The 18,571-nt window shown below is 46.5% G+C and overlaps 1 protein-coding gene across 5 annotated transcripts in view; it reads left to right on the top strand.

The window, feature by feature from the left end:
- The window catches only part of LOC308201029 (uncharacterized protein), an 87,141-nt gene that overhangs the window by 14,231 nt on the left and 54,339 nt on the right, over window positions 1-18,571 (top strand). For all 5 annotated transcript variants that reach the window (XR_013956003.1, XR_013956004.1, XR_013956005.1 and 2 more), the window contains exon 2: window positions 2,064-2,177. Coding sequence is in view for 1 of the 5 variants with exons in the window: in XM_080607750.1 (XP_080463876.1) it covers window positions 2,064-2,177 (114 nt within the window). In the remaining 4 variants the exon portion in view is untranslated. The remainder of the gene's footprint in view (window positions 1-2,063; window positions 2,178-18,571) is intronic.

Here is an 18,571-nt window from a genome sequence, read left to right on the forward strand (position 1 = left end):
AATGGCAGAACCATCATATCAGCCATTTAAGACTTTGTGTGTTTGCTACAGCCAATTACTGTGGAAACTGCTTAAACAAATTAATGATTGGACTATGATTCGGAATAAACTCCATTAAAAATAATAAAAATAATAAAGTAGAATATCATTAGACCAAGAGGTTCTAACCACTACACTTGTTTATCACTAAATCTATATCCTTCCCTGAAATTCTTCACTGCAGATCTACAAAGGAATAGATGAAAAGCTGCTGTTCTCCTGCTTAACCTACAGCAAGAAGCCTTTAAAAACCACTCTTCTCATCTGTTACATTCCAATCATATTGAGCTGTTTTTTTCGGAGCTGTGTGGTAGGAAATTAGTTGTAAGGGTTTTACAATGTTGAAATACGAGGCTATGTGGATATGCAAATACTGCTCTGAATCCACTATAATCCTGAACATACGAATTTGTCCCATTGAAACCAAATTCATAAAAGCATACTTGTACACACCCTTCCTCAATTCAATTCCAAGTCCCTCGGTCAACTGTGATCCTGCTTTCTGTGGCAAATCTTGCTTCTTCAAAGAAAATCATACCTTAACAATAATCCAATATCTTACCTTTTTGTACTCATTCCCTTTGCTCTTTCCAAACTACGTGGATGGAACAAGTAAGAAAATGCACAGATGGCACACAAATTCAGTATGCTTTAATACTTGCCAACAAATACAGACATATGCAGACATAATTTTACGTACACTGAAAGAAAGACAGTGAAGTATTAGACTGTTTCAGAACTGAAGTGTTAAAAGCAATGCTTGCTTTGTGTGGATTCAAATAAAGAATATCACATGCTAGTTGATCTACTATCATGTGACATTACCTCAAACATGCAACATGTTATCATACTAAGTTACTAATTCTCTTTTCAGTTTTCAGTATTTTTATTAGGTTTATATAAGATTACTTTGATATTAATCCACACAAAACGTTTATTTCACTTATCCTCTTTCTTCCTCTACAGTTTTTGTTCTTTTCTTGCTGTAATCACAGGTTTCCCAAGCAATCTTGTTCTCAGTGTCCTATTTACCACATTATCTACATTCACATTTCTTATTTTTAGTCACAAGGAGAAAAGCTTATTATTACAATAATATTGGCTGCAGAGCTCCCAACTTCATACATACAGCATGAAATGCTAGGAGTCTTTAACGGTTACTGAAATTCGTTCTATTTATAGTGAAGTTAACAAGGTCTTGATTCCCGTAGGTTTATGTCTCAAGCTTGACCTCTGGTGTGTATTTTCTTATAGTTAACAAAGACTCAAATCATACTCCATCATTACTCTCAGTGAAGAACTAATAGAGTCACTTTCTGCTGTCCAACAGCCCATTTTTACAAAATGTATCAGGACTTATGAATTTTGAGATCTCTGGTCCCCTAAAAATAAGGCTGATATTTAACATTTGGCCAACTATTAAACGATTTATGTTTGGAGGGGGAGTGCCATGAAGTATTTGAGTTTAAAATCTTTGGTGATAGAAGGAAAACTGCCACCAAAACTTCAGCCCTGGATATGAGGAGAGCAGACTTCAGGCTGCTCAGGGAACTAGTTAGTAAGGTCCCCTGGGAAACTCCAATTGAAGGCATTGGGGTCTATCAGTGCTGGTGACTTTTTAAGTACCACCTCTTAAGAGCACAGGAACAGGCAATTACAAAATGTTGGAAGTCAAGCAGGTAGAGCAGGTTGGTGTGGCTAAGCAGGGATTGTCTTCTAGAGCTTAGGTAGAAAAAGGAAATGTATGGCCACTGGAAATGAGGTCAGACGACATGGGAGGGCTACAGAGATGCTGTTCGCCATTGTAGGGAGAAAATTCATGCTGCCAAAGTTCAGTTAGATTTGAAGCTGACCAGTACTGTGGGGGACAAAAAAAAAGGGGGCTTTTTTTATATATCTTGACAGGAAAAGGAGTACCAGAGATAACATTGGTCCATTACTTGATGAGGATGGTCACTTCACAAATAGGGATGTAGACAAAACAGAGATGCTTAATGCCTTTTTTGCCTCTATCTTCAACACAGATGATGGGCCCTGGGACCACCAGAGCCCTGAGTTGGAGGACCGTGACTGTAGTAATGATAACCTCCCAGCCAGGTCTGAGACTGTGTGGAATTTGCTGCCCCAGCTGGATGCATGTAAGTATGATACTTGATGGGATCATCCCAGGGTACTCAAAAGAGCTGGCTGATGTCATCGTGAGATATCTCTCAATTATTTTTCAACTGTCTTGGGAATCTGGAGGCGTCCTGGTTGACAGGAAGCTGGCAAACATTGTTCCAATTTTCAAGGACAAAAAAGAAGACCATGGTAATTACAGGCCTGTCAGTCTCACTTCAGTGCCTCTTACAGTTATGTAGAAGATTATTCTGGGAGTTACTGAAAAACACCTGAAAGACAACACAGTCATTGGCCACAGCCAACACGGGTTAATGAGAGGAAGGTCCTGCTTAACAAACTTAATTTCCCTTTATGACAAGACTACCACCTAGTTGACCAAGGGATGTTAGTTGATGTAATCTTTTTGGATTTCAGCACAGCTTTCAATACCATTTCTCACAGTATCCTTCTGGACAAAATGTCCAGCATACAGCTAGACTAATACATAATGTGATGTGTGAATAATTAGTTGATGTGTCAGGCTCAAAGGCTTATAGTAAATGGGTTTGCATCAGGCTGGCAGCCAGTCACTAGTGGGGTTCTCCAGGGCTCCATTTTAGGGCCAGTTCTCTTCAATGTTTCCATAAATTGCTTGGATGCAGGACTTGAAGGTATATTAAGCAAGTTTGCAGATGACAATAAATTGTGAGGAGCTGTTGACTCCCTTGATGGGAGAGAGGCCTTGCAGAGAGATCTTGACAGATTAGAGGGCTGGTCAGTCACCAACAATATGAAGTTGAACAAGAGCAAGTGCCAGATTCTGGACCTGGGATGGGGCAACCCTGGATATATGTACAGACTAGGAACAAGAGGCTGGAGAACAGCTTCCATGGAAAGGGATCTAGGAGTTCTGGTTGACAGCAAGTTGAATATGAATCAACGATGTGCCCTGGCAGCCAAAAGGGCCAACTGTATGCTGGGGTGCATCAAGCACAGTATTGCTAGCCAGTTGAGGGAAGTGACTGTCCTGCTCTGCTCTGCACCTCACCTGGAGTACTGTGTGCAGTTTTGGGTGCCAAAATATAAGAAGGACATAAAACTATTAGAGAGAATCCAAAGGAGGTCAACAAAGACTGTGAAGGGTCTAGAGGGTAAGATGTATGAGGAGCGGCAGAAGTCACTTGGTTTGTTTAGCCTAGAGAAGAGGAGGCTGAGGGGAGGCCTCATGGTGGCCTGCAGCATCCTCATAGTGGGGGGCAGAGGAGCAGGCACTGTCTCTGGGGACAGTGACAGGACCCAAGGGAACAGCAGTGTCAGGGGAGGTTTGGGATAGATACTAGGAAAAGTTTCTTCACTGAGAGAGAGGTTTTGCACTGAAACAGGCTCCCCAGGGAAATGGTCACAGTAACAAGCCTGCTGGAATTCAAGAAGCTTTTGGACAATGCTCTCAGACATACAGGTTGATTTTTGGGAGGTCCTGTGCAGACCCAAGAGTTGGACTCAATGATCCTTGTGGGTCCCCTCCAACTCAGGATATTCTGTGATTCTATAATTATCCTCAACTTGTAAGTAACAACTGGTAGTCATCTGCCACAGTTAGCTCCTAAAATTACTACCCAGCAATTTGCAGAAATATATTACTCTGTAATATTGAAAATGCAGGGTAGTCTAAGCAGGTTGAATGTAATTAACTGCACTGCAATCCTAAATCTCTTTGCCCTCTCCAGTCTTATGAAAGGTGGCATTAGATTTTTAGTGATTGTAAGTGATCAGTGACTCCATTACCTCATTAGGAAATTGGTGCTGAGCTTGCTCAGCTTCATGTGTGGAATGACTCTGTGAGAAAGCAGTGTCTAAGTCCCCTCCACGTCCCCTTAATCCACACCATTTTTGGGGCTCATTTGCGACTTAGCTTGTGACAGTCCCTGGGCAAGAATCATAAATCTGAACAATCTATACAGCTTCAGCTGTGTTTTAATGTTTTACTATTTAAAATGTCTTCATTTTTTCTATATGTCAGTGCACAGACTGGGTACCATCAGAGTAAAATGCATTAGTTGCTACGAAAATAAATGTTGTCAATGAGTAGAGGGGCAAAGGCAGAGGTAATGAAATATTTGTTTGAAATGCTCTCTGGTTATCTAATATTTGTACATCTCTGTTATGGCATTTCACCAATAACTCTTGACCTAATCTAGCCAAAAAAGTATCTTTCATGAAAGCAGTTGAAACAATTTTGAAAACTAAGACGGTTCTCTATCTGCATGATTTATCTGTAATATTTCCCAGGTTAGCATTTTGGAAACCTTTGAAATGAAGCAAAAATTCCCCCAAATGTTTACGTGCAACAGTATAATTGCATTTTATATATGAAATTGTAATATATGTGTGTAATATATATGTGAAAAACCATCCTGGATCACACAAAATATTGATTGAGCTTAGATCTTCTTTATTTAGACTTCTCACATTCATAGCCTCATTGCTGCCTCTAGTTCTCACTTGCTGTACTACATCATAGGCTCTGACGCCCATTGCTGGTAGGAACATTTACTGAATTTCAAATTGATTCACACCCTCAGTTTCAGAGGAACGATGAGAATGACTGTAATCCATTGGTTTTAAATAGTGCTTTTGTAGGCATTATCTAGCTGGGGGGATAGGTCTGTGTCCAATTAGGAATTCTACTTGTGTTAGTGAAGACTGCTCTAGATGTTGCAATTACTGTGAATTAAACCATTTATTGAATTGGATAAAGTTGGCATGTCTCAAAGTCCTGTGTCTGGAACGGTGCCCTATGATTCTCAAGCTGTGCTGGTGTGATGGCAGGTACTATCTCTAGTTATGCTAGCTGTTGCCATCTATCCTTGCCCTTTTATTCATAGAGGGAGCTACAGAAAATAAAATCCTGCAATATGGGAAAAAAAAGTGACATAGTCTTTAAGAATGGCATATACTCTTCAGCTACAAGTACTGAACTATTACCATATGCTGGAGAGTGACAGGAAAGGGAACTTTGTCTTTTGTCTTGAAGATAGTAATCAAAATCCACAGACTTTTAGGAATTATAAGAATTATGAAGGACAGAAATGCTCTAAAAGTTTTGCTTTATCTTTCTATGCCTTATTTGTAATTCTCTCCAGGGATTCTAGGAATGGTATGGGATCTGACTGTAAAAGTGTGTGGGTATGATCCTTCATCTAAGAAGTCCTTATCTTTGTTATTTTATCTAGCACAAAATTCTTAAAGAAAGTAACTAGGAAAAAAAAGGAAAATAAATAAATAAATAAATGATCCCAGAATCAGTTGTCCATATCCTTCTGTTACAAGGAAGCTTAGGTCATTACATCTACCTGAAGGGCAACCAAGGCATAGATGTCCCAGAAACAAGAGTGTTATCAGAGACAGGGACTGTATTGGTAAATTGATATGATGATCACTAGCTAGCTCTAGGGAGCTTATTATACCAGGCAGATTCTGGATCCTGTTGACAGGAGAGTAATGTTCATGCAGAGAATAGGACATGTGATTTGAATGTCCTTTAGCTTTATCTTTTGGCTTAACACTTCACCTACATCATTTGTCTTTTTATGACAAGCATGGAAAGATTATCACAGTCAGTCACTATAATGATTTTCAAGCAAGACTTGCAATGAGAGTTGATGTCCTATGTAAATACACTATCATATATGCTAAATAATAATAATAATAATAAGTAGTAGTAGTTTTTCTGACCTATGCATAGCTGGGGATCACAGATGAAATTTCTCCAAGAGCTATGGAAAGAATTACTGATGTTTGGCAAGCTCTTCCTTTTTCTGATAGATCCTGGAGATCTACCTCACACTCCATTTTCTGTCCAAAAATCAAACCAAACCAATTCAAAACAAAAAACACCTGGATGGTAGCAGTAACGTGTCAAGACCACCTCCCTGCTTGTATTTATTTCTTAGCAGACCTACCTGTCTCAACTTATCTTGCAGTCACACAGAATGTATGCTACAGCTTTCACCTAATTTTTTTGTACCGTTCAGCCAGATTACTTTTGTCTTAGTTATCTGCTGAAGGGAAGGACGCTGGGGTAGAATCTTCATTCTATGCATGTGTTGTCAGATCCTACTTCGGTGCCAGTGGTAGGAACAAAGGTAAAACTTGTCAGGATTCTTTGTGATTCTCTGAGTAACACCCAGATACCAGGTCAAGTGAGAGAAATGATGAGTGATTTGCAAAATCCTAATCTGGACTGTGACACTAACACCCTGTGTGGCTTTAGACAAGTCTCAACACATTCCTTCTGCTATCTTCCTGTGGCAAAGTGTTTATTTGTATATTATGCTGTGTTTTTAGGGAGAATTTCTTATTCAGCACACTCACAGAACATAGTGCTCTCCTTTCTGGTACAGGGAGTTGAAATAAATCAGCTCCAGAAGTAAGAGCTTATAATACAAATTATTATTTGTTGCCTCTTTGCAAAAACTATTCACTTTGTCTTTCTGTGAGTTAATCGGTGCTAATGAAGGTCCTAATCCTCTTGTCTAAATTTATGTTATAATGAATGGTGGGAGTGGTTACCTTTGTGGACTAATGAACAAGACTGAATTAATCATTTATATTAGGATAATCTAGTGGAGTTAAAATCTTAATACTGATGGAAATCTTAGACAGCTGAGATTCTTGGGCCTTTTTAGAGACCTTAGAAGATTGAAGGGACTTTGTGTCTGGGATCTTGTTAGGTTTTATACAATATTAGACTGTAAAAGAAAATAAATGTAATGTAGAGAAGAAAAAAAAAAAAGCAAAACATAAGAATCTGATGAAGAGCATTAATCATTTAAGAGTAATAGCTCAGTTGGGAAAAAAAATAATATGGTAATAAATGGGGCATTACAAGTTCTATTTCACAGCTGTCACAGGTGATAGGGTTTTAGTTTATTGGGAATGAAAGAACATAGCACTCTAAATATCCATCACCATGTAACACGGAGCACTTGTGTACCTTACAGACCAATCCTATAAAGTATGACTTGCCACAGAAAGATCAAACATACCACCAGTTCCTTTGTTTCTTCCATAAGAGAGAATTTGTGGGGGTGAAAAATGTCCAGAAGTAGCATTAGAAACATGAATAGTATGTCTCTCTTTTTTTTTTTTTTTCACAAGAATTGTTAAATCATGAAATCTGTTATTTATAACAGAAACATTGACTGACCTAGGCATGAAAGCTCTGCCAATGGACTATATCAGATTCTCATGCTAGAACACACCAGGTCTGAAGCACTAGAATGGACAAGGCAGATGTTGACCACATGTACCAAAAAAAAAAAAAAAAAAAAGGAAATGAGTATCATGCTGCAGTAAACAGAAAAGATAAGGGATGTACAGGCAATAAAATGTAAACTATATGAAGTCATGGACATACATGAATATACAGGCTCATAATTTAGGAATTTATATGGCCAGCCACTGAGAATTCTTTCTCTCTATACAGTCATTATAGCTTCAGGAGCAACTGCAAAATAGGAAGGAACCAGAACAAAGTAACAGTTCAGAACAAGCTTGGAGGGCCTCTTTAAGGACAAGCAGGAGTGGAAGGTGTAACAGTAACACTGCTGCAAGGGCAGGAGGAAAAAGAATTGTTCTCTGTTTCCAAAAATAGCCTAGAAATACATTACTCCTCTAACTAAGAAGGAAAAGGCAAAACTAGTCATTAGTAAATTGGCTATTATGAGTGGAGTAAGTGGGTAAAGGAATTGATTCCTTGGGAACTGACAGTCTGTAGCAATTCAAATCCAGACATATGAAGATATTAGGATGATTAAAGGATAAGATATTGAGTAGTCTTTCAAAGTGGTGAGAATCAGATTGTTTTACTGAAGAGGGGGTTGGGGTTTTCTTAGGACTACCTCTGAGAGTTTTTTTCTATCTGTGATGCCATAATGTGCAGTTCTTTAGAAAAACTCAAATCAATTTTACGTGAACGTTTCCGTAGAAACAGTTAAACTGTACATCAGCACCCTCACAGCTAACAGATGATGGAAAAGATCTGTCTACAAGAGAAAATGGAAATCAATTTTCTGCAGCTCTTTGCAAACACTTATTAAATTGTGCAACATAGAATTAAAATTCATGGAATCATAGAAACTGGAGATAGAAAAAAGCTGCTAAGGTCATTTGTGTCCAAACCCTTCCTTCTGTCAAGTGCTTTGTCCAGCACTTTGCAGCCAATTTGAAATGCTCTCTAGTTACCTAGTGCTTTTAAGAGACCTGTATTTGATTTATGCACAGTAGAAAATTATACCTTTTCTCTAGAGATGGACAATTTGCCTCATTCAAACAGTTGTGTAATCAATTTCATTTACCAATTACATGTCTTTGTTAATATGCCACCACTAGGGCACTTTGGAAAGCAGAAAGTTAATGAGTTTGAGGATGGGATCAGGAGGGTCTCCTGAACACCTTGTTTTTCCCTGACAGTCTAATAAATCTTCAGTTAGCAGAGTGTTTCTGAAGGAGGAAGCAGGTTGAGAGGATTCATCTGAGGTACATCACCATTTTTCTGGTCTACTGCTTTACAGGGACACTCAGGTTTTAGCAGGGTGGAGAGGGACTGACCAGTGAATGAAACTTCTTGGAAGGTGCTGGGTGTTCCCTGGGAGGTGTGGGAACTGAAGGTGTGTTCTGTCTTATGTTTGGAAAGAATTAATTTTCTGATATGCTGCTGTGTTTCGGCTTTAGGGTGAAAATAGTGCGCATAACATATCGGTGTTTTAGTTGTTGCAGAGCAGTGCTTACATGGTCAAAAACTTTCTTGCTTCTCATGCTGTCCTGCCAGCGAGGAGGCTGTGTGTGCACAAGAAGCTAGGGGGACAGCTGACTCAAATGGACCCAAGGGATATCCCATATCATATGGTGTCATACTCAGCAATAAAACTTGGGGGAAAGAAGGAATAAGGGGGGGACACTTGCAGAGATGGCATTTATCTTCCCAGGAAATGGTTACATGTGTGATGGGCCCTTCTTTCCTAGAAATGGCTGAACATCTGCCTGATGAAGATAAGCAGTGGATGAATTCCTTGTTTCGCTTAGCTTGCTCATGCAGCTTTCTGTGCAACTGTCTTCATCTCAACCCATGAGTTCTCTCACTTTTACCTTTCTGATTTTCTTTCCCATTCCACCTGATGAGAGTGAGTGAGTGGCTATGTGGTTTTTGGTTGCCTGCCAGGTTAAACCATAACACGTGGTCATCAGTCCTCAGTTTTACAGGGGAGAAAACGCTGTCTGAAGAAAAGAAACTGTCCTTTAACACAACAGAAGATGTGAATTTTGTATCTTTCTGGAAATATTTCTGTTTCTAGCCTAAGCCTGCAAAGCCCAAAGTGACTTTGCTCTTATATAAGCTCGTCCCATACCCCTGAGGCTTGAGACTTAAAGAGTCTTTCTGAGGCCTCCACCATCCCTTCCAGAGCTTTCCAGAATGCATTTCCCTTGGGACTGGAGAGCATGTTGTCCAAAAACTTAAATGTGTATCAGCATTTTTTCAAATAGATATAAATCTTCTGTTCAAGACTCAAGCAAAAAATATTAAACTAGGCTTTCCCTGGGGATAAATTGCAGTAGTCTACAGCTGAATTTCTTTTGAAATAACTGGCATTGCCCACAGTCAGAAATAAACCAGAAGGGATACAAATCTGATCTGATAAAGTCTTCCTAGGCCTAGCCCATCCCCCTCGTATGACTTGTCTTGAATCTTGGCTCACCAGCCTCTTGACAAGGGTCCTGCTTTTCAAATGGTTGTCTCAAACCTAATCCTTATATGGCCTAAATTGATGTTTCTGGTGACACATATCAGTGAGAATTCTGTGCAGCACCAGGGTCTCGTCTCCACCACCCACTGAGTGCCCTGCAGCAACTCCTAAACTGGCTCTGAGAAATAGGCCTCCAGAGCTGGAGCAAGTTAGAAATGTCAACAGGGCAGCACCCCAACACAATAAACCCTGTAGCGAGGCAAATGCCTATTGCTGGTACACAGCTTTCAAGACTGAGCTGGCTTCTTCTTCTGGCAGTGTGTGGTGACATGTATATGTGGCAGCAAACTCAGATCTCACGCCAGTATTTCTGTGCGTCTCCCATGCACCACCAAAACTTCTGTGCACCTCCCATGCACCATCAGATGAAACTGAGCTTGGCAAGGGATGCAAAAAATAACAAGAAGAAATTCTACAGGTACATTGCTGAGAAAAGAAAAGTCGAGGAAAGTGTACCCCCTCTGATGGATGAGAAAGGTGAACTGGTAACAGACACGGTGGCCTTCTACAGTGGAGTGACTGCATCAGTTGACAAGGGAAGACTGACTAATGTCATCTACCTGGACTTAGTAAGGCCCTTGACAAGGTCCCACAAGGCATCCTGATCTCCAAATTGGAGAGAGATGGATTTGATGGGTGGACCATTCAGTGGATAAGGAATTGACTTGAAGGCTGCACCCAGAGAGTGGTGGTCAATGGCTCTATGTCCAAGTGGAGGCTGGTGATGAGTGGTGCCTCTCAGGGATCAGTCCTGGGACCGGTACTGTTGAATATCTTTATCAACATCATAGACAGTGGGACAGAGTGCACCCTCAGCAAATTTGCAGATGACACCAAGCTGAGTGGTGCAGTTGATATAACAGAAGGAAGGGATGCCATCTAAAGGGACTTGGACAAGCTTGAGAAGTGGGCTCATGTGAACCTAATGAGGTTCTAAGTGCAAGGTGCTGCACCTGGGTCGGGGCAATCCCAGACAGGACTACAGAGTGGGAGAAGAACTCATTGACAGCAGCCCTGCAGAGAAGGACTTGGGGTTCTATTGGACGAAAATCTTGACATGAGCCAGCAGTGTGCCCTTGCAGCCCAGAAAGACAACAGCAGGTCGAGAGAGGTGATTGTCCCCCTCAGCTCTGCCCTTGTGAGACCTCACTTGGAGTACTGCATCCAGGTCTGGGGCACCCAGCACAAGAAGGATGTGGATCTGTTATAAGGGGTCCAGAGGAGGGCGACAAAGATGATCAGAGGATTGGAACACCTCTCCTATGAAGAAAGGCTGACAGAGCTGCGGATGTTCAGCTTGAAGAGAAGGTTTAGTGGTGAACTTACTGCAGCTTTTCAATAATTAAAGGAGGCTTATAAAAAAAGGAAGAGTAACTTTTTGCTTGGGCAGACAATGACAGGACAAGGGGGAATGTTTTTAAACTAAAAGAGGGGAGATTTAGATTAGAGGTTAGGAGGAAATTCTTCACTCAGAGGGTGCTGAGGTACTGGAATAGGTTGCCCAGAGAAGTTGTGGAAGCCCCATCCCTGGAGGTGTTCAAGGCCAGGTTGGATGAGGCCCTGGGCAACCTGATCTAGTGGGTGGCATCCCTTCCAATATCAGTGGGGGTGGAACGAGATTCTTAAGGTCCCTTCCAACCCAAGCCATTCTATGGTATGATTCTATGATATGATTCTAGACTGTCTGAGGGGTTGTTATGTTTACCTTCAGTAGGATGAACAATTTACATAATCCTTCAGGTGCTTAAAAACTTCTCTACATTTCTTCTGCCCCCATTATCTCAGTACAAGAGAGATATAAACATACTGGAGAAAGTGCAATGAAAGGCCACAAAGATGATCAAGGGACTGAAGCATGTCTCCTATCAGGAGAGGCTAAGAAATCTGGGACTGTTTAGCCTAGAAAAAAGAAGGCTCAGGGGGGATCCTATCAGTGTTTATAAACACCTGAAGGAAGGGTACAAAGAAGATGTAGCCAGGCTCTTTTCAGTGGTGCCCATTGACAGGACAAGGAACAATGGGCACACACTGGAACACAGGAGGTTCTTTGTCAACATCAGGAAGCAAGTATTTACTGTGCAGGTGACTGAGCACTGAGACAGGTTGCCCAGAGTGATTGTGGAGTCTCCCTTCTTGGAGATAATCAAAAGCCATATGGACATGGTCCTGGACAACCTGCTTTAGTTGGCCCTTATTGAGCAGGGGTTTTGGACCAGATGGCCTCCAGAAGCTCCTTTCATACCTCAAACATTCTGTGATTCACTGGTTCTGAGACTCCAGGAATCCAGTGTGTTGTCAGTTGTATTTCATATGCACATTCTATTGGGTCCAAATAACCCAAAAACATGGATCCAGTCTGTGTCTACTTCTTTCCAGAAAGGGAACAGGTGGATGAATAAACATTTCATAGGTGACCTAAATATAAATGTGGTTGTCCTGTATAAGTGAAAAGTCAATCATAACAACTCTGAAGATGATGACCCAGAAGACTGATTCTTATAAACCTCAGCTCTCTTCTGAATGTTTTCACTCTTTCCTTCCCTTTCCTGCCCTGCCCTTTTCCTTCCCTTCCCTTCCCTTTTCCTTCCCTGCCCTTCCCTTGCCCTTTCCCTGCTCTTCCCTTGCCCTTCCCACCTGTCCCTGCCCTTCCCTTTCCCTGCCCTTCCCTTTCCCTGCCCTTTCCCTGCCCTTGCACTGCCCTGCCCTTTTTTCTTTTTTCCTTTCCTTTCCTTTCCTGCCCTGCCCAGCCCTTTCCTGCCCTGCCCTTTACTTTCCCTTCCCTTCCCTTCGCTGCCCGGCCCTGCCCTTCCCTTCCCTGCCCTTCCCTTTTCCTTCCCTTTTCCTTCCCTGCCCTTCCCTTGACCTTTCCCTGACCTTCCCTGCCCTTTCCCTGCCCTTTCCCTGCCCTTCCCACCTGTCCCTGCCCTTCCCTTTCCCTGTCCTTGCCCTGCCCTTTTTTCTTTTTTCCTTTTTTCCTTTCCTGCCCTGCCCTTTTCCTTTCCTTTCCTGCCCTGCCCTTTTCCTGCCCTGCCCTTCCCTTCCCTTTTCCTTCCCTTTTCCTTCCCTGCCCTTCCCTTGCCCTTTCCCTGCCCTTGCCCTTGCCCTGCCCTTTTTTCTTTTTTCCTTTCCTTTCCTGCCCTTTCCTTTCCTGCCCTTCCCTTTCCTGCCCTTCCCTTTCCCGCCCTTTCCTGCCCTTCCCTTTCCCTTTCTTTTCCTTTTTTTCTTTTCTTTTTTCTTTTCTCTTCTCTTCTCTTCCCTTCCCTTTTCCTGCCCTGCCCTTTTCCTTCCCTTTTCCTTCCCTGCCCTTCCCTTGCCCTTTCCCTGCCCTTCCCTTTCCCTGCCCTTCCCTTTCCCTGCCCTTGCCCTGCCCTTTTTTCTTTTTTCCTTTCCTTTCCTTTCCTTTCCTTTCACAGTATCACAGATTTCTAGGTTGGAAGAGACCTCAAGATCATCGAGTCCAACCTCCGACCTAACACTAAGTACTCCACTAAACCATATCGCTAAGCTCTACATCTAAACGTCTTTTAAAGACCTCCAGGGATGGTGACTCAACCACCTCCCTGGGCAGCCCCTTCCAATGCTTAATAACCCTTTCGGTAAAGAAGCACTTCCTAACATCCAACCGAAAACTCCCCTGTCGCAACTTTCGCCCATTCCCCCTCGTCCTGTCACCAGGCACGTAGGAGAACAGACCAACCCCCACCTCTTTACAGCCTCCTTTAAGGTAACTGTAGAGAGCGATAAGGTCGCCCCTGAGCCTCCTCTTCTCCAGGCTGAACAAGCCCAGCTCCCTCAGCCGCTCCTCGTAAGACTTGTTCTCCAGACCCCTCACCAGCTTGGTCGCCCTTCTCTGGACTCGCTCGAGCACGTCCATGTCCTTCCTGTAGCGAGGGGCCCAAAACTGAACACAGTACTCGAGGCGCGGCCTCACCAGAGCCGAGTACAGGGGCACAATCACTTCCCTAGACCTGCTGGCCACACTGCTTCTTATGCAGGCCAGGATGCTGTTGGCCTTCTTGGCCACCTGGGCACACTGCTGGCTCATATTCAGCCGACTATCAACCAATACTCCCAGGTCCCTCTCGGCCAGGCAGCTTTCCAGCCACTCATCTCCCAGCCTGTAGCTCTGCATGGGGTTGTTGCGCCCCAGGTGCAGGACCCGGCACTTGGCCTTGTTGAACTTCATACAGTTGACCTCAGCCCATCGCTCCAGCCTATCCAGATCCTCCTGCAGAGCCTTCCTGCCCTCGAGCAGATCGACACACGCACTTAGCTTGGTGTCATCTGCAAACTTACTGAGGGTGCACTGGACGCCCTCATCCAGATCATCGATAAAGATATTAAAGAGGACCGGCCCCAGTACCGAGCCCTGGGGGACACCACTAGTGACTGGCCTCCAACTGGATTTGACTCCATTCACCACAACTCTTTGGGCCTGGCCATCCAGCCAGTTTCTAACCCAGCGAAGCGTACGCCAGTCCAAGCCCCGAGCAGCCAGTTTCTTGAGGAGAATGTTGTGGGGAACGGTGTCAAAAGCCTTACTGAAGTCAAGGTAGACCACATCCACAGCCTTTCCCTCATCCACCAAGCGCGTCACTTTGTCATAGAAGGAGACCAGGTTCGTCAAGCAGGACCTGCCTTTCATAAACCCATGCTGACTGGGCCTGATCGCCTGCTTGCCCTGCAAGTGCCGCGTGATGACCCTCAAGATAATCTGCTCCATGAGCTTTCCTGGCACTGAGGTCAAACTGACAGGCCTATAGTTCCCCGGGTCTGCCCTGCGGCCCTTCTTATAGATGGGCGTCACATTGGCTAGCCGCCAGTCAACTGGGACCTCCCCCGATAGCCAGGACTGCCGATAAGTGATGGAAAGCGGCTTGGCCAGCTCCTCCGCCAGTTCGCTCAGTACCCTCGGGTGCATCCCATCCGGCCCCATCGACTTGCGCACATCCAAGCTCCGTAGCAGGTCGCCAACCATTTCCTCATGGATAGCGAAGGCCACATCCTGCTCCCCATCCCCTTCCACCAGCTCAAGGCACTGGGTATCCAGAGAACAACCGGTACTGCCGCTAAAGACTGAGGCAAAGGCGGCATTAAGCACCTCAGCTTTTTCCTCATCCTTAGTAACTAGGTTTCCCCTCGCATCCAGTAAAGGATGGAGATTCTCCTTAGTCCTCCGTTTCGCGTTGATATATTTGTAAAAGGATTTTTTGTTGTCTTTAACGGCAGTAGCCAGGTTGAGCTCCAGATGAGCTTTGGCCTTTCTAATTTTCTCCCTGCACAGCCTTGCTACATCCTTGTAGTCCTCCTCAGTGGCCCGCCCTTTTTTCCAAAGATTGTAAACCCTCTTTTTTCTGCTAAGCACAAGCCGCAACTCTCTGTTGAGCCAGGCCGGTCTTCCTCCACGCCGGCTCATCTTTGGACACGTGGGGACAGACCGCTCCTGTGCCATCACGATTTCCTTCTTGAGGAGCGCCCAGCCTTCCTGGACTCCTCTGCCCTTCAGAACCGCCTCCCAAGGGACTCGGCCAACCAGCGTCCTGAGCAGCTCAAAGTCAGCCCTCCGGAAGTCCTATACAGCAGTTTTACTGGTCCCCTTCCTGGTCTCACCAAGAATAGAGAACTCTACCATTTCGTGGTCGCTCTGCCCAAGACAGTTTCCGACCACCACATCTCCCACCAGTCCTTCTCTGTTTGTGAAGAGAAGGTCTAGCGGGGCACCACCCCTGGTAGGTTCACTGACCAGCTGCGTCAGGAAGCTATCTCCCACGCTCTCCAGAAACCTCCTAGACTGCTTTCTCTGTGCCGTGTTGTGTTTCCAGGATATGTCCGGGAAGTTGAAGTCCCCCACGAGGACAAGCGCCGACAATTTTGCAACTTCTGTCAGTTGCCTATAAAACTCCTCATCCGTCTCCTCATCCTGGTTCGGCGGTCTATAACAGACCCCGACCAGGATGCTAGCCTTGCCGGCCTTCCCGCGGATCCTAACCCACAGGGATTCAACCTTATCATTCCCAGCCTGGAGTTCCACAACATCAAAAGATTCTCTAATGTAGAGAGCCACGCCACCACCCCCTCTGTGCTGCCTGTCCCTCCTGAAGAGCCGATAGCCAGGCATTACAGCACTCCAGTCGTGGGAGCGGTCCCACCACATCTCCGTGATGGCAACCAAGTCGTAGCCTGCCTGCTGCACGATGGCTTCCAGCTCCTCCTGTTTGTTACCCATGCTGCGTGCATTAGTGTAGATGCACTTCAGCTGGGCCATCACCTTCTTCCCCGGCCTAGCCATTGTTTCCCCCGGCACAGCTCCAACAAGCCTTGTTTGAGCCCCGTCCCCCTTCTTACCTAGTTTAAAGTGCTCTCTATGAGCCCCGCCAGCTCCTGGCCTAGGATCCGTTTTCCCCTTGGAGATAGGGACCCGTCTGGGGCCGTCAGGCCGGGTGCCAAGTAAAGCTCCCCATGGTGAAAAAAACCAAAATTTCTGTGCTGGCACCAGCCTCTGAGCCACCTATTAACCACGTGAGCTTTCCGTGTCCTCTCCGTGCCTCTCCCTTCCCCCGTAGGGATGGACGAAAACACCACCTGCACTCCCGCTCCCTCCACCAATCGTCCCAGCCCCCTATAGTCCTGTTTGATAGCCTTGAGGCTTCTCTTTTCAACATTGTCACTGCCAGCCTGGACTATCAAAAGCGGGTAATAGTCAGAGGGGCGAACCAGGTTGGGAAGCTTCCTGGTAACGTCTCTGACCCTGGCCCCAGGGAGGCAGCACACTTCCCTATGTGTGGGGTCAGGCCGACAAATAGGGCCCTCCGTTCCCCTGAGGAGGGAGTCGCCCACAACAATCACCCTTCTTTCTTTCTTGGTGGAGGCAGTCCTGAGGCGTGGAGTCAACTGCCTCACCTCAGGCATCCTCCTGGGTAGGCTTCCTACCTCATCCTCACCCACCGGTCTCTCAAGCTCCAGGGCCTCAAACCTATTGTTCAAGGGCACCTGGGAAGGCGGCGCCGGAAGGGGAGGGCATCTCCTGCGAGGTCGAGCAGGGACCTGTCTCCATTCCTCCTCAACTCGCAGGTCCCCTCCCACTGCCCGATGGCGACAGGGCAGGGGGTCCACCCCCCTTTGGAGCGTCCCACCCTGGTCCCTCTCCCTCCGGTCCTGCAGGGAGTCGCTCCACCAGTCTATCTCCCGCTCACACTCCCTGATATCCCTCAACCTCTACACCTCCTCCTTGAGTTCCACCACCATGCGGACCAGGTCGTCCACCTGCTTGCACCTCACGCAAGCAGTCTCTCTGCCTCCCGCCGATGGCAGCAAGAGGCTCAGACACTCCCCGCACCCGGAGACCTGAACTGCCGCGTGTTTGGACAGGCAGTCGGTCTGGGTGTGTACTGACTTCCTAGAGAAAGCACCGTGCCTGGTGGAGACCATTGCCGCCCAGCTGACGGGAGAGTGCCGTTGGAGGAGTTGTCCCTATGGGCGGGTGTGAGCGCTCCGCCCGCCCTGCCCGCGCTAACTGCCTCGCTAACTGCCGCGTCACTCCCACCGCGTCACTCCCTGTTTGCCGGCCCTGGTTCGCAGCGATCCTGGTCGCCGCGCTCCCTAAGGGCTGCCTTTGAACGGCCGGGGGGAGGAGCTGTCGCTGACGCTACTGGCTCCACCTACGCCTCGTCAGCCTCCCTCACGAGGGCTGCCGGTGCCTGGCGGCTCCCTCACGTAGGCTCGATGCCCGAAAAATAGCCCTGCCTGTCCCGATCCCGCGCTCCGCTGCAGCACGCGTCTGCCCCGGAGCCGGTCGGTTCCCTTCCCTTCCCTTCCCTTCCTTCCCTTCCCTTCCCTTCCCTTCCCTTCCCTTCCCTTCCCTTCCCTTCCCTTCCCTTCCCTTCCCTTCCCTTCCTTCCCTTCCCTTCCCTTCCCTTCCCTTCCCTTCCCTTCCCTTCCCTTCCTTCCCTTCCCTTCCCTTCCCTTCCCTTCCCTTCCCTTCCCTTCCCTTCCCTTCCCTTCCCTTCCCTTCCCTTCCTTCCCTTCCCTTCCTTCCCTTCCCTTCCCTTCCTTCCCTTCCCTTCCTTCCCTTCCCTTCCCTTCCCTTCCCTTCCCTTCCCTTCCCCTTCCCTTCCCTTCCCTTCCCTTCCTTCCCTTCCCTTCCCTTCCCTTCCCTTCCCTTCCCTTCCCCTTCCCTTCCCTTCCCTTCCCTTCCCTTCCTTCCCTTCCCTTCCCTTCCCTCCCCTCCCCTCCCCTCCCCTCCCCTCCCCTCCCTCCCCTCCCCTCCCCTCCCCTCCCCTCCCCTCCTCCCCTCCCCTCCCCTCCCCTCCCCTCCCCTCCCCTCCCCTCCCCTCCCCTCCCCTCCCCTCCCCTCCCTCCCCTCCCCTCCCCTCCCCTCCCCTCCCTCCCCTCCCCTCCCCTCCCCTCCCCTCCCCTCCCCTCCCCTCCCTCCCCTCCCCCTCCCCCTCCCCCTCCCCCTCCCCCTCCCCGCCCTGCACCTTGCCCCTGCCCTTGCCCTGCCCTTTTTTCTTTTTTCCTTTCCTTTCCTTTCCTGCCCTTTTCTGCCCTGCCCTTTTTCCTTCCCTTCCCTTCCCCTTCCCTTCCCTTCCCTTCCCTTCCCTTCCCTTCCCTTCCCTTCCTTCCCCTTC

Source organism: Anser brachyrhynchus, assembly GCF_964034855.1.
Source record: "Anser brachyrhynchus genome assembly, chromosome: 1".
Classification (NCBI taxonomy): domain Eukaryota; kingdom Metazoa; phylum Chordata; class Aves; order Anseriformes; family Anatidae; genus Anser; species Anser brachyrhynchus.